Source organism: Fragaria vesca, linkage group LG6, assembly GCF_000184155.1.
Source record: "Fragaria vesca subsp. vesca linkage group LG6, FraVesHawaii_1.0, whole genome shotgun sequence".
Classification (NCBI taxonomy): domain Eukaryota; kingdom Viridiplantae; phylum Streptophyta; class Magnoliopsida; order Rosales; family Rosaceae; genus Fragaria; species Fragaria vesca.
This window is the reverse complement of record NC_020496.1, coordinates 31,839,036-31,854,454: the sequence shown is the minus strand read 5'-3', so window position 1 is coordinate 31,854,454 and position 15,419 is coordinate 31,839,036. Positions and strand designations below refer to the sequence as shown.

Sequence of the window (15,419 nt, the reverse complement as noted above, 5' to 3'; positions counted from 1 at the left end):
TTGGGATATGTAATAAGCCTCTATAATTAATACTAAATGGGCATTTGCCTTTTTTTTTAAACAACATATTTTCCCAAAATCATTTGGTTTAGTGAATCTCCCTTTCATAAGTGGGAGGTCTGAAAGAATTGTAGTAAAAATTAAGTTGTTTATTTGATAAAAAAAAACTGATGTCATATTTCATTTTTTTGTTTTCAAGATTGTTGGTCTAGAGAATTATCCACTAATAAACTAGACCGGACCACACAAGAAAATAACATCTTATTGTAAATTATGTAATGCCTGACGTAAATTGTTTTAACCGTTTCTTATTTTAAGAAAGAAATTGATTAAGAACGAAACTCATGTGTGTGAAAACGGTTTATTGTTTCTCAAATCACATGATCCTACATTGTTTTTCAAAACCGCGGCACAATCCATTGGTTTTGCTTAAGAAACGGCCAATCTAAAATCATCGACTGACCTATAAAAATGGGCTTAGCAAGACGAGTGGGTTGTGCATAGCTTGGTTGAGTTTCAATTTTCACAACATACATGATGATAGTCGATGTTTTGGAAAACGCTAGATGTCAAGATGAAGAGGACGATGATCGATGCAACCAAGAACATCTTGTTAGCAATTAAATCAATCATCAAATCTATGATTTACCAGATCAGAAAGGTATAGTACATGTTTGATTTCAAGAGTCATAGAACATTACTAAAGATATCAACAATTATGCCTTTCTTATGTCACCCTCTATACTTCTTTAATTTATACATTTCGACATAAGTCAAGTATGGTCGGTCCTATAAGTTGATGTATGTTCTATTGTTCTATACTTCTATTTAAGGTGAAGAATGTAATCGGAATTTCCGCCTCCTTAGCCAAAGTTAACAACAAAGTCAATGTCAAGAGTTTAAGAGAGATACATACAAAAGTATAAGAGTTGTCATCCAAGTCTGTATGTGAATTAGTGTTTCTTCGTAAAATTCCCTAGAGAAATCAATATGACCAATTCGTCTTCTACTTCCTCCTCAGAGTTCCTTAGCTTTCTTCTACATATTTCTGTTTCACCATGAATTTAAGCATGTTCCTCATCTTTGATTTATTCCTAGAAGGGTTGTCTTCACAGGGTATCTTTTTCCTTCACTTCAGCAAGCACCTAGTCCGTAACCGTCAAACGAGCTCAGGAAGCAACAAAACTCAGAAAAACAACTCACTGACTCACATGAACTTTATGTAGTGTCAGTAACGTACCATAGAAAGACAAACCAATTTCAGCCATCCGTTTCTGGATCTGGCCTCGTGAAATGCACTCAGTACAGCTTTCTAGAACAGTCAGGCTCGACATAGCTTCGGTGCTTCCAAGCCTAACCCACCACCGGCACTCCCACTGCTATAAATATGAGCAGCTGCTAATCCCTTCATGCAAAACACAAAGCTATAGCTATGAGTGTGAGTTTGAGAGAGCCTGATAAGCTTGGAGAGAATTCGATCATGGAGGAGCAGATTACTGATGAGTCGTCTTCCTCCCCCAGCCAACTTGAGGACTTCATTGTCCAAATGGAAAAAGGTATACCATGTCCTTAACTCCAATGTGAAAACATTACGTTTTAAACTTGTAAAGTTGTAACAGTTGTTTCTTGATCTAGTTCTAATCTATGTCAGTTCTGATTCAGGTGCTGACGGTGGAACATGTACATTTAACAGAGAATTCGAGCGTGGAGAACCAGCTTTCTCCTTCTGTTGAACAGATCGATTGAGGGAGGTCAGGTGTGGTGCAACCGGGCACGAATCGGAAGAGTCATCTGCAGAAGAGTCATCTCCAGAAGAGTCATCTGCAGAAGTTGAAGCCCCTTCTTCAAGGCACAGAAATTGCCACCCGACGTCCCAAAATCACCAAAGTCAGAAATACTCCTCTTCAGCTCAGTCAATGTATAGCTGAAGAGTTTGTGTCTTTGATGTTGGCCATGAGCAATGATATATATCATATATGTAAATGTACCAAACATGATAATTGAACTCTGTTCCCCCCTAAATGTAATTAGTAGTGTAGTGAATTTATTCCTGATGGTAACTAGTCATATACACTATGAAAATCTCTATACATTACCATGTAACTAGTCACCGTTCACCAGTAGCAGTATGCTATCTTTTACATCTATTGTCCTACCTTATACCTACTATGCTTCAATCATTTCCCTGATGGAGTTCCTATTTACCTCTACCAAAGAAGTATCAGTAAATTCAGACAGAATTGCCCTGAACTCATCTCCAGTGAGTATCTCCTTTTCTAATAGCACATCTACTAATTGATCCATGGCTGCCCGGTTATTCCTTATATGATTCTTCGCAACCTCATATGCACTTTCGATTATGCGTCTCACTGACAAGTCAATATCCTCTGCAAGTTTTTCGGACATGGTGTTCCTTGCTAGCATCCTCAACACTAAGTCATTGCTTTGTGCTGCTGGGTCTGTCAATGCCCATGGTCCAATCTCGGACATACCATACATTGTTACCATCTGAAAAGATTAATAGAGAAACTGTTAGTCTGGTTTTCAAGGATATAGTGCCTATTGCCTAACTTTAGATCTTAAATATGTTATAATGTACCTGTTTTGCTATTTGTGTGACCTGTTGCAAGTCTCCTGCTGCACCAGTTGTTATTTCTGGCTCCCCAAAAATTATTTCTTCTGCTGCTCTACCTCCTAGACCTCCAACTATTCTAGCAAACAGTTGTTGCTTAGAAATGAGAGCAGGATCTTCACCTGGTAAGAACCATGTAAGACCGCGAGCTTGGCCTCGGGGAATAAGAGAGACTTTCTGCACTGGATCATGGCCCGGAGTCAATGTTCTGCAGTTGATCACAGACAATACAAATACATTAGTTTTACAACACAAAGTTGAGGGTATAATGTAATGACTAATGTATATGAGGAATTAATGTTCTACTTACGCACAAATAGCGTGGCCAACTTCATGGTAAGCCACAAGAGTCTTGCTCTTTCCATCAGTCATTTTTGTTCCTTCCATCCCTGCAACAATCCGATCAATCGAGTCATCTATTTCTTTTGCTGTTATCTTATCTTTGCCTCTCCTACCAGCAAGAATCGCAGCTTCATTCATGAGGTTTGCGAGATCTGCACCGCTGAATCCAGGAGTTCTCATAGCAATAATATCAATAGAAACACTCTTATCAAGCTTCTTGTTGTTACTATGCACCTTTAATATCTCCTCTCTTCCCCTAATATCTGGCAATCCAACTGAGACCTGCTCATAACCCAAAACCAAACATTACACAAGAATTTCATATACCGAACACTTCAAAAAGACTTGGATTTTTACAAAGCTAAGAGAGCTTACTTGTCTGTCAAACCTCCCGGGCCTAAGCAAAGCAGAATCAAGAATTTCAGGGCGGTTAGTAGCAGCAATAACAATTACTCCACTGTTCCCACTAAATCCATCCATTTCAGTAAGAAGCTGATTCAATGTCTGCTCCCTCTCATCATTTCCTCCACCGATTCCTGTCCCTCTTTGCCTCCCAACAGCATCAATCTCATCAATGAAAACCAAGCACGGCGAATTATCTTTCGCCTTGTTGAACAAGTCTCTTACTCTAGAAGCTCCTACTCCTACAAACATCTCAATGAACTCCGACCCTGACAGAGAAAAGAAAGGCACCCCTGCCTCTCCTGCAATGGCCTTGGCCAGCAGTGTCTTTCCGGTCCCCGGCGGCCCTACTAAAAGTACCCCTTTAGGAATTCTTGCACCTACTGCAGCAAACTTCTCTGGAGTTCTCAGAAATTCAACTATCTCTTGGAAATCTTGCTTTGCTTCATCAACTCCAGCCACATCATCAAATGTTACCCCTGTATTGGGTTCCATTTGAAATTTGGCCTTGCTCCTGTTGGTCCATAGTACAAGAACTCATGTCAAGTACATAGTTGAATTAATCTAGTCACAAAGTTGCTTAGAAATTAAGTACAAAAGAAAAAAAAAAAAAAAAAGAAACATGAAAACATAGATAAAGTTTACCTCCCAAGTCCAAAAGGCAAGTTGGGGCCTCCTGGCATGTTTGATGATGAACTCCTCAAGAGCAATGACCCAAGAAGTAACAGTGGAAAAGCAAAATTACCCAACAAGTCTAGTACTGCAGGCCACCAATCCACTTCCTTTGGATGAGCAGCAAAATCTATGTTCTTCTCTTTTAGTTTCCTCAGCAACTCTTGTGGCAATCCAGGTAGCTGAACTCTGACTCTCTGGAGCTTCTCTAATGTGGGATTGAAGATCTCGGCGATCGCGACGGTTCCATTCTCAAACAGGTCTACCTTCCTCACAGCACCTTCATCCAAGTACTGCAAGAATCTGGAGTATGACAGTCTGCTTGAAGTTGATGCATTCGGGCTCTCTGGCTCAGGCTCAGCTCTTGCGGAGTTAGACATGAGGGTTCCAGGCACTATAAAGCCAAGAGAGGCAGCATTCAATAGTGATCTTCTAGAGGATTTCAAGTTTGGCTGAGATTTGTGACATGGGGTTTCTCTGCTAGTGTTTTTTAGGAGGTGGGTGTCCTTAGAAACTTCCTGGGCGTTGCAGACTGGAGAGAGGGAGAGAGATAGGGAGAGTGCAGGTGACATTCTTGTATCAAAGAGTTGAAGGTGACAAGGTGTAGTGTGAGGAACCAAGAATTGTGCTCTTAGCAATCGGTTTCGCTAGTTTTAATCGTAAACTGAGATGGAGGGTGTGTCAAAAGAAGTGCTATATATGGAAGTGATTGGAGGTTTCCAGCACTTCAAATTTGCTTTGTCTGGTCTACTCCTCCATATGACTCATGAACTGTCTAGAACTATGTTGTTACACAGTACTGTGTTGTTACATGGGTGATGTGACATCTTCAAAGTATATCTACCTCTAAGCCACACACTTGGAAGAAATGAAGTGGCACATTGGATTATGCATAATCACAACTCAAAACTATCATATATATGTTCTTACTCATCGAAAAAAAACTATCATATTTTCTTTGGTCTGTAATTTATCAGGAATGAAATGAATATAGCTACATTTAATTTGAATCTAACACCATAACACACAGCTGGTACATTTCATGAATACTAGTTTTCTGCACGCGCGATGTGCGTTTAAATATTTTTCGTATATGGCATTAGTCATATGAAAAGTGTACACTCTTTTGGTGCATATTTATGTCTCGCTCACGCGTGTTTAAAAGGCCAAGTAATCTACTACATACTTTGATATCTATACCCAGTTGTCGTCTATTTTCATAAGACAACTTAGAGAAAAGCGTAATATGTACATATGTTGATATGAAGAACATTGCTCCTCAAAAAAAAAAAAAAAAAAAACAATTGAAAAAGGGCTTGCCCGGCGGTCATTACATAATATACCATAAAAAACATGAAATCAAGCTCCCAATTCCGGAAAAGAAGAAATACATTCAAAGCTGACTTGCCATGCCATTACATTCATTGTACCATAAAAACATGAAATGAAGCTCCTAATAAGTAAACTTAGATGAAACGTGTGTTTCTCAATCCACAACATACGATAAAAAGTAAATAGGACACTATCATACTTGTCACACTTCCACCTAGTTCCTTGTTTTTATGCCTTCCATGATCTTATTTGTTTGATGAACCATCTGAAATAATCAGAAACACATCAATTTTCCACAAACAATATATCTGAAAACTTGAGAAGAAAGAAATGGGATATATTTGATCTTTGAATATATGGGATACCTCCATGCCAGAAGATGTAGAAGGAAGAAACAGGGAGATTCTGTCAAGAGTGTTGAATTGAAGGAATTTTAATTATTTGTTTTCATTGCAAAAATGAACCTGTAAAAATAGTAAACTTGATGAACCAACTAAGGAATATATATTAGTATTGCAGTTCCAATATTGATTAGACGCAAAAAAGAAAGAAAATACAAAAAGGGAAAAACTTCCTACCTCAAATGCGGGGTGGTTGTCATAGCTAGTCATAACAGCCTATATGAATCGAAACCTTTTGATCAGGTGACTCCATTTCATGAAAAAAAACTGAATAAACTGATATTGTTAAAAAGAAAAAGAAAAAAAAAAAAACAGTATCAGTGCCTTATATGTGTATGAAAGTGAAGAATGAGAGAGGGTTTGTTCGACTATAGAACACGAATTGATATTTGAAAAGAAAAACTACTTAACCAAGATACAAAAAATAACATACTCAAATTGAAGGAAAAGAAGGGACCATCACTCTGTGATTCTTCCTTTTCTTCTTCGTTTTATTTGGTCTTCAAATTCTCTGTTCCCTCCCTCCATTGTAATAAGCAAAAGCACTTCGAGAACCAAAAACCAAAAGCCTTTATACCTGAATAACTTACTAAATAGTAAATAGAGAAATTTGAAAAAGCCAAATAATATACCGTTGTGCAATAGCATGTCCATACCGCACAAAAGGAAACAACTTCATGGCTGAACAAATATCAAAACCAATGTGCATAAGCAAATCACAATACACGTATCTCTTCTAACTTTGCCTTCAAATTATCATTCTTTTTCTCCCAATTCTTCTTCGCAAAGAGCACTTGTGCAAGATAAATGTTCAAGTCCAAATTAGTTTAATGGAGAACACAGGGTTTACCTGGCACCAAAATTGATCAGATACCTGCAACAACAGAAAACACAGAATCCTTTCTTCACATCAAATCCGAATCAATTTTGACAAAAAAAAATTACAAGAAATAGGAATACTACAACCACCATACACGTATCTGTGATTTTTCTCTACTTCTCCAACTTCTCTTAATTTTAAGTGTTGATCAACGATCACCTATATTCTTTTGCACGAATTGCCTTGGTATGGTTAGTAGTTGCAATCGCTCCTGAACGTTGATGAAGCTACTGCTGTTGTTCAACGTATCATTTCCTAGGCGAGAATATCTTTTGAAAGTCTAGTAAACGTGGGAGAGAGTAGTAACTGCCTATCAGTTTTTGAAACAGAGTTAAACTGTTAAACTGTCTTATCCTCTTAAATCACTCTTTCACCCTTCTTTTATTTATTTCTTTAGCTGTGGACTTATATAAACAGATGGGCATTTCAGGATTAATAGAGATTGTTGAAGTGAACAGACTATTTTTCTTCTAGCAAAAACAAAAAAACAACAACAACACGAATAGAGTTATTTTGGATTGACCACAAGTTGTTTATTTTCATGGATGTGGTAGTTATTATTTGATCTTTGGATATATATGGTCTTTGGATATATAACGTCAGTTAACAAGTCAGTGATAACCGCCAATAACCACCTCCATTTTGAATTCAAATCCACAAAGCCTCTATATAAACATCCCACAAATCCTCAAAAACGGTTCCCAATAAATCTGTATTTTCTTCTTCACAACATTCTTCAGTCACAAACCATCTTCCTCAATAACCTTCAAAAATGGACCAACCGCAAGACTCCGGGATCAAGATCTACAACAACGCCGTGTACGGCGACCCTCCGGACCCCGAGGACCACCCTAAACCCAACTCTGCAGCCTCCTCCTCCTGCATGGGATCCTCCAACCCTAAACCACCTTCTTCATCCCTCCCTCTCGTCCGCCTCAACCACGACCAAATCCACGGCCGCAAACGACGCGCCGTCGCCAAAGGAGTCCAGAAAACCATTTCGAAAACCTCCATGCTCGTCAACTTCCTCCCCACCGGAACCCTGCTCACTTTCGAGATGGTCCTCCCCGCCATCTACCGCAACGGAGAGTGCACCACTGTCACTACCTTAATGACTCACGTCCTCCTAGGGATCTGCGCCCTCTCCTGCTTCTTCTTCCACTTCACCGACAGCTTCAAAGGCCCTGATGACAAGGTGTACTACGGCTTCGTGACGCCGAGAGGGCTGGCGGTTTTCAAGCCGGGGCTGACGGTGGAGGTGCCTAAGGATGAGAGGTATAGGGTAGGGCTGACGGACTTTGTTCATGCTATAATGTCAGTGATGGTGTTCATGGCGATTGCGTTTTCGGATCGGCGCGTGACGGAGTGTATGTTTCCCGGGCATGAGAAGGAGATGGATGAAGTGATGGAGAGTTTCCCGTTGATGGTGGGAATTGTTTGCAGTGGCTTGTTTCTTGTGTTTCCGACTTCCCGCCATGGGATTGGCTGCATGTCTGCATGAAACAATGGTTACATTTGCTAATTGATTTGGATTTAGGTTTTAATAGTTAATTTGTGTGTTTGGTGTGATTTGCAATGATGTTGTATTTGCTGTAGGGACTTGTGTGTTTGTAGTCATCGATGATGTTTGTTCATGACGTACGTACTGTTAATTTGTTACTCTTCTTTGTAACTCATTTTAGTGATGAAGATCATGATCTGGTTAGTTGTAATTTGTTCCTGTGTCATTTGTTTACCGATGATTACTGTTACTTGCATCCTTTTCTTTTATCAATGTAGGTCAATTGAGAACTTCATATTATTCACTAAAGATTACAATAAAATACCTAATAGGTTAAGATAATATGAAATCAAGCAAGAAACACATGTTTGTGTTGTATTGTAACTATTGTTGTATGTGATGGTGAAGTATTTCGATGACCTTTGAGAACATTGGCCCAAAACAATTAGAGAGTGGTTGCGGTTAGAAAAGTGCTATCGAAATTTGTGATTTGATTGAAGTACGTACCCAAACTAGCCGGATTCAAACCAAGCTCATTCTTTCTGATCGATTGTTAAACTTTCTCAATCCTTGGTCGTGTATCAAGGGAAGTGCTAGTGTGTTTATATCAGTTTTCAAATCTAGAAAGAGATGTTTGGAAATCTCTTCCACTTGATTAAGGTCGATTTTCCTGTCCCTAGAGAAACGTATCCCAGCAATTGAAAGCACTAATTACACACCTCCCTTCTATAGCAAACAGAAAAACCAGCAAGAGCAAGTTACCACTGATTTTATATTCCATGAACATGTGTATATAAAGATGGGATTGATTCACAAATTGTCACGCAAATTCCACGTGCACAAACCAGAAAAAGAGATGCAATAAACCAGAAAAGTTTCCAACTCTATAATTCGGTACTTTATAGGATAATGACTTGAGCATCAGTGTTTACTTCTTTCAGCCTTTCTTGGACAACTGCCCTACCTCTTCTTTCCCAATCGAGAAGTATATGACCATGCTCGTCTTTGTCTTCATCATCTGTTTCATCCCTCAGTTCCCATGCATCCACCTCTTCATTCGCATCCACCCCTACATGCTGATCGCTTCCTTCCTCGACCACTTCATCCTCCTCGTTTTCATGCTGAGTCCCTTCCTAGCTCGGCGTCCATGCTCCCATCCTCTCCATCGTTCTCATCCTCAGAGTCTACATCCTCATTCTCGTTCTTGTCCTCATTTCCCTCCTGATAATAAAGAGAATTTGTCCACCTTTCACGGCCCTTAAAGAGTATAGTTCCCCCAGTGGATCGATCACCATTACCTCAAGCTTTGCTGCAATCTTGAGAATGCAAACGGCCAACTCCATCTCTAACCGATTGCCTTGGAACCCCTGCATTTTCACTTTTCTCAAATGATTATGTGAGAATCCAGAAAGATTCCTCACCTCTCCTTGATAGCTATAAGATTGTGTCGTTATTACTAGTTCTTCCAAAAGAGGTGCAGCCTTGAGAAACCCCACAACACTCCCAAGGTCAAATTCTGGCATGAATAGATCCAATCTCAAATGCTTGAGATTTTTAAATACCTTCGGATCTGTTTCTGGTATATTTTCCAGTTTATTGAACAACTGCAGATGAAGCAACTCGAGGCCAGGACACAAGGCGAGCAAGGAGAATGCATAGGCACCGTTGTATCCCCTAAAAAAGAATCGTACGAGCAGTGGGGTTTTCATGCAGGAAATTTTCAGAATAATCCCCTAATTGGTTGCAACGGAGCACTTTCAGGTCTTTGAGGTGGAGCGATGGGCCTATTACAATCAAATTTGAGCGCACGTTGCAATTTATCAATGTCAAGCCTTCAAGGAGCACACAAACAGAGAACAATTGTTCCAAAAACCCTGGAACGACCTCAACAGTGTTTAGCCGAAGAGTTTTTAACCGAGCCAATTTATTGAAATCAACAGGCGGTTTTAGAACACATCTGCGCAGTGACAAATGGTTTAGGGTTGATGCATTATCCAACTCTGAGAGGATCCAGTGGGGAAAAACGTAATTTTCTGCACAGACGTAAGGATATAACTGGAGGTCAAGAACTTGAGCTCCCTTGGCCATTGCAAAACGAATCCACTTATCAAGGACGACCGTAGATTCTACATCAAAAAAGAACGCCGCTCTAAGAGAGTCTACCTTGTTACCAGAGTATAGCTCCAAAAGATAATTCACGCGTCTTACAAAGCATTGTCTGTCGAATCGTAAACCAAATCGTCGAGTGAATCCAAACTTTCATACTTCTCAACCAGCCTAGTATACTTATCTCCAAAGATGTTTGGAATGTCAAACTCAAGATTTGGCCTTGTGTTCCAGAGGTACCTCCACTGACGTGACACCACGCTAGTCTCCGCACCATGTTTTAGTCTTAACAATAAAACTACGTGTGACAGAAGGCAATCCGGCAGCTCATTGATCAAATCCTTACTCTGGCACTCAACACTAGCTATACCGCACTGGTCCATATATGTGTGTTTCTCTTTTTCTTTTAATTTTCCTTCTAAAGAGATTAAATTCAAATTACCCCCTCAAACTTTAGAGCTAAAATCAGTTCAGTCTCTCGTCTTTTTTTTAATCAGGCTCATCCCTGAACTTTTAAATCGCATCAGTCAACTTCAAATTTCAAATTTTCGTGTGATTGTGATGTCATGTGTTGAGTTGAAGCTGACAAGAGGTCCCACATTTCAGTTTTTGATCCTCATTTTGGCTGAAAAATCCAAACTACCCATGTAACAATTTTTTTCTTTTTAACCTTCATATTTTTTTCTTTCTTCTCTACCAAATTTATATTCCTCTTTCCGTCAAAATAAAAGAATTCAGAGAGAGAGAGAGAGAGAGAGAGAGAGAGAATAAAGAAAAGAAAAGAACTTGAAGATAAAGTAAAAAAAAGTGGATAAATAGAAAAATAGTAACAAGGGGTAGCTAGTTTGGGTTTTGCGGCAAAAATGAGAACCAAAAACTGAAATGTGGGACCTCTTGTTAGCTCCAACTCAGCGCCTGACATCATAATCAGATGAAAATTTGAAATTTAGAGTTGATTGATGTGATTTGGAAATTCAGGGATGAGTCTGATTAAAAAAAAGATGAGGGACCGAACTGATTTTAGCTTTAAAGTTTGAAGGGGTAAACTGAATTTAATTCTTTATTGAATACAAGACAAATTGATCGACCAGAAATCCTTACATCTTCACCATCACTAGTAAGATGAAAGCACTAGTCTGAGCAAGAACCTAACAAGTTAATCAGAAATTCAGGTCAATCCTTTTTCCTTTCCGAAAATGATAGAATTAACTAGAAAATTAAGAGGTTTCCTTTTAATTGTAAAAGCCAGGAACTTCCATTCCTCTAAAGATATACATGAAGCACAACAAAAGGAGAAAACTAAAGAGGACTTCTTGCCTTTCCTTTGTACTTTCACTTTAAACCTGCCGGTGATCATAGCAGGACTGTATAAATATCCCTGGTTAAGTTAAGAATACCTTACTTTCAGAAAGCTAAAATGGTGGACGGTGGACCATAACATGCACTTCTGCCTCCCAAGTGGCTCTTGCTTTCATGATTTACTTCTATTACTTTCACCTGACCCTGTCTTCTATTGGAGTAGTCTTGTGTTTTCTTTACCTTTGCATATAGTATACCAGAATGTTCAAAGCTCAGTCTCTGCTTCGATTATCTATTAACTATTTGATTTCATGTATTTTCATCAATTTGTTCTACTTGAAGAAATAAATATGGCAATGTGCTTTCTGCTTTGATCACTAAAACCAAACAACAACCAGAGTCCTATATTTCAAGAGAAATCAGAAATCTAAAATACAGCAAATATCTTCTTCATTAAGTAGTTGCCCTGTTGCACTTAAAAAAGAAAAGGCACTTCCCTTTTGAAAAGCTTAAAGCCTTAAAGTGGTGAACTAATACATAATCTAGAAGGATGATGGGCCTTTCCAGGCTCATGGTCTTCTTCTTCAACTTGTATTAAGAGTGATTCGGAGCAGATTGTAGCAAACATAGTGTTATCGCTGGGAGTTGCCCATCTCTGCAATACTACTACCTTGTAGCCTTTCTCTTCTAGGTTTCAGAACTCGACGTACTAAAGTTTTATTGGTGAAGCTCCCAAACAGAACAACATTTGTGTATGGTATTTCTTACTTTCTTGTAAGTGTTTAGAAAAACTCCATTCAGGACTCCTAATTGTTTCTCAGGTCAACATTCTGTATTTGCATCTGACATTTAGGAGGTTTTATTTATTATTTATTTTTTGGCAAATAATTAAGGATGTATAGTATTTTTGTTTTGGTATTTTGGTCCCTAATTTTTTTTAAGACTAATTCCAGTTTACCCCTACCAACTTTAGGTCGATCATCGTGTTAGTCCTTCTTCTTTCAATTTCATCAAAAACACCCCTCAACTCCCAATTTTCATCAGCTGCGCATGTCCAAACCTCCAATTTTCATCCAATTCCTCTGTCAAATGATGACTTGATATCAAGAAGAAAGTCAAATTCTGAAAGTTACCTTTCGGACCATTTTTCCCCCATATCGATACACATCTTCATTCCCATCACAACCCCCTAACCTTAGTGATTTTAGTGGGATTGAATGCAATTTGTCTATTTTTTCTTTTTTCTTTTTTCTTGATATCAAGTCATCACTTGACAGAGGAATTGGATGGAGATTGGAGGTTTGGACATGCGCGGCTGATGAAAATTGAGAGTTGAGGGGTGTTTTTGATGAAATTGAAAGAAGAAAGACTAACATGATGATTGACGTAAAGTTGATAGGGGTAAACTGAAATTAATTCTTTTTTTTAAGCTTTTCCTGTTTGTTCCTTAATTTTGTCTTAGTGTTTACCTGAAGTAAGAACTTAACTTCACGCTCGATCATCTTCATCACTTCGATTTAAGCAGGAAATAACATATATTATGGTACCAATTTCTCATGAGTTAATTATTTGTACCAGGAAACAATAACAAAGCCGAATTTGCATCTCATCTTCCATGGCTCAAAAAGTAGCTGATGAGAAGAATATCAGCTTGAAGGCGTTGGTGGACAAAGGGACAAACAGAGTTATCTTTGTAGAGGCTGATAATGATTTCATTGACGTTCTCTTCAGTTTCTTGACAATACCAATGGGAAGAATTGTGAGGCTTGCTCGTGACCATTCAATACCAGTGGAAATAGGTTGCATGAACAAATTGTATCAGAGTATTGAGAAGCTTGATGTGCAGGTTTTCAGGTCTAATGCATGTAGAGACATGTTATTACTTCCGTACAGTGCAGCAAACTGTTATTGCAAGAACCTCAAATTGAAAATTGTTGATGATGTTGAGCCAACACGGTTTATGTGCTGTGTTTTTAGTTTTCATTCCTGGTTAAGTTATTATGCAAATGTTACTTGCGGTTTCGATTCATGTTCATATCTCATCAATCGTCCACTGCATCCTTCAGTGGGCGATTCTGAAGTTGGAGAAGTCTTTGTAAAAGAGGGAACCAGGGTTATAATTACTGATGATTTACAAGTGATACCCCCATTAAGTGCAGCTGGCATTTCCTTGTTTACCAAGCTTGGAGCCACTAATAGCAATACCACTGAGGAGCTAACTTTCAGTATTGGAGTTGAGCAGGTAATTATTTAGTGTGGCTCATTTTTTTATAACTACCATAAGAGTGCCATAATTTTTTATGCTAAAAGTATTTTTCCAGGTTTTGAATTTGCTTGTGGGCTCATTTGTATCAAAAACCCCTTTCACTGAAACTCTGCTGAAGCCTAATCCTGTACCAAAATTGGGTGGTTGGAATTTCAATCAAGAGAAATGCATGGAATCTCAAATGCCGGGGGCCTCGATAAATGAGGAAGAAGAAACCATCTCTGTCAAGCTCATAGTGAGTAAATCAAAGAATGTGGTTTGCTATGCAGAAGTACGAGAGGATTTTGTTGATTTGGTCTTCAGTTTCTTGACTCTTCCACTAGGGTTTATATTAAAGCAGATGCTGGATTCCCCTTGGAAAGGATGTATTGATCAGTTGTTGAAGGGTGTTCTGAATTTTGATGAGCAATTTTTTAAGTCAAATCACCACAAGGAACTGCTATGCAATCCCAAACTTGTTCCTGGGTTCAGCTATGAGAACAATCTTTTAGGAATTGAGGAGACCGTGTACTACAAATTTCCTGAGCGTAAGTTGACTTCTGATAGATCCATTATCCCTTCTCACCAGTCCTCAGAGACATATGAAGTACTTAAATTTATTGATCCCAAATCCCATGGTGATAAGGATACAAGTATTCGGGGATTCTTAAAATTACCAGCAATTTTCACAGTCACTGACAATTTGGATGTAAGGCAAGTATCTCCAATCTTTCAACTGTCTATTCTCAATGATCTGAAGGTACATTTCACTGATATTGAGGATCGAACAGTGCATGTTGGCAAGAAGGAGGTGAGTTGAGTAAAATTGTCTTTGATTTCTATTTTAGTTCATTAGCTAGGCTGATCAATTTATTACACATTGCTGTCAACTTTGCAGGCTTTGCGTCTTTTGGTGGCTTCTTTTGTTTCTGACTCGGTTCTAACCGATGCTTTCCTACGGAATCCAATTGAGACATCAACTAAACAAGAGCAATGAGGAGTAATTAAGAAGAGGTGTTGCTGCGCAGTGAAGGTTGTAATCTGCATATTTGGGTACAAACTCTTTGGGTCATGTTTGTATTGTGTACTCTGTGTTGTAACTTGTAAGAATATGTATTTTGTTAGTGTCAAGAGCCCTCTCTATGTGCGTCTCTCTGCTTTCATCCTTATGGTAACTTTAGACTAGTTAAGTGTACCTTCATATATAGATGGCTATTGATCATCTTGCCATGATATGCTCATAAAAGGAAACTTCTGTTTTTTCTGTTACTTTATATGTGAGATATAAGTTCACCTCATTCTAGAAATAGTGGTGTGGATTGTGTTGTGTTGATTCCCAGCACATTATTTCACTAATAGGACATGTTTTTCATGTACATGCAAGGTCAATTTACGTCATAATGACCTTTCAAATAGTACTTCTCATGTAAGATCACATTACATCATCCTAAAACAACTTTGCTTCTTAATTTGTTAACATTTCATCTCAATCACTTGCTCCATCTATTTTGCTCGATGTTGTTGCTTGATTCAGGCTTTGGATCTGTTGGTGGCATCTTTTGTTGGTGATTCTGCTCTAAGTGATGCCTTAATAAGGCAGCCCCAGG

The 15,419-nt window shown here is 38.7% G+C and overlaps 3 protein-coding genes across 3 annotated transcripts in view; 2 read left to right on the top strand and 1 right to left on the bottom strand.

The window, feature by feature from the left end:
- LOC101297282 (ATP-dependent zinc metalloprotease FTSH 6, chloroplastic-like) overlaps window positions 1–4,620 on the bottom strand; it is a 10,823-nt gene extending 6,203 nt beyond the window's left edge. Inside the window, exons 1-5 of the mRNA XM_004306094.1 lie at window positions 4,022–4,620; window positions 3,350–3,890; window positions 2,943–3,256; window positions 2,600–2,840; window positions 2,206–2,508 (exon numbers count right to left, since the gene is read on the bottom strand). Coding sequence (XP_004306142.1) covers window positions 2,206–2,508; window positions 2,600–2,840; window positions 2,943–3,256; window positions 3,350–3,890; window positions 4,022–4,620 — 1,998 coding nt within the window. The remainder of the gene's footprint in view (window positions 1–2,205; window positions 2,509–2,599; window positions 2,841–2,942; window positions 3,257–3,349; window positions 3,891–4,021) is intronic.
- Window positions 4,621–7,433: 2,813 nt separating this feature from the next.
- LOC101296994 lies at window positions 7,434–8,162 on the top strand. Its single transcript, XM_004306093.1, has one exon. It carries the CDS (start codon window positions 7,434–7,436, stop codon window positions 8,160–8,162), a length of 729 nt encoding a protein of 242 aa, XP_004306141.1.
- A 4,082-nt stretch (window positions 8,163–12,244) lies between these two features.
- LOC101290973 lies at window positions 12,245–14,853 on the top strand. Its single transcript, XM_004304250.1, has 4 exons — window positions 12,245–12,319; window positions 13,146–13,809; window positions 13,889–14,623; window positions 14,711–14,853. Exons 2-4 carry the CDS (start codon window positions 13,183–13,185, stop codon window positions 14,807–14,809), a joined length of 1,461 nt encoding a protein of 486 aa, XP_004304298.1. The 5' UTR covers window positions 12,245–12,319; window positions 13,146–13,182; the 3' UTR covers window positions 14,810–14,853.
- The last annotated feature ends 566 nt before the right edge of the window (window positions 14,854–15,419 follow it).

Excerpts from the sequence above, each read along its gene's own strand:
- LOC101296994 (XM_004306093.1), top strand. The coding sequence starts at position 7,434 with ATGGACCAACCGCAAGACTCCGGGATCAAGATCTACAACAACGCCGTG.
- LOC101290973 (XM_004304250.1), top strand. The coding sequence starts at position 13,183 with ATGGCTCAAAAAGTAGCTGATGAGAAGAATATCAGCTTGAAGGCGTTG. Across the intron at positions 13,810-13,888 it reads TCAGTATTGGAGTTGAGCAG|GTTTTGAATTTGCTTGTGGG; the intron begins GTAATTATTTAG and ends GTATTTTTCCAG. Across the intron at positions 14,624-14,710 it reads TGCATGTTGGCAAGAAGGAG|GCTTTGCGTCTTTTGGTGGC; the intron begins GTGAGTTGAGTA and ends TCAACTTTGCAG.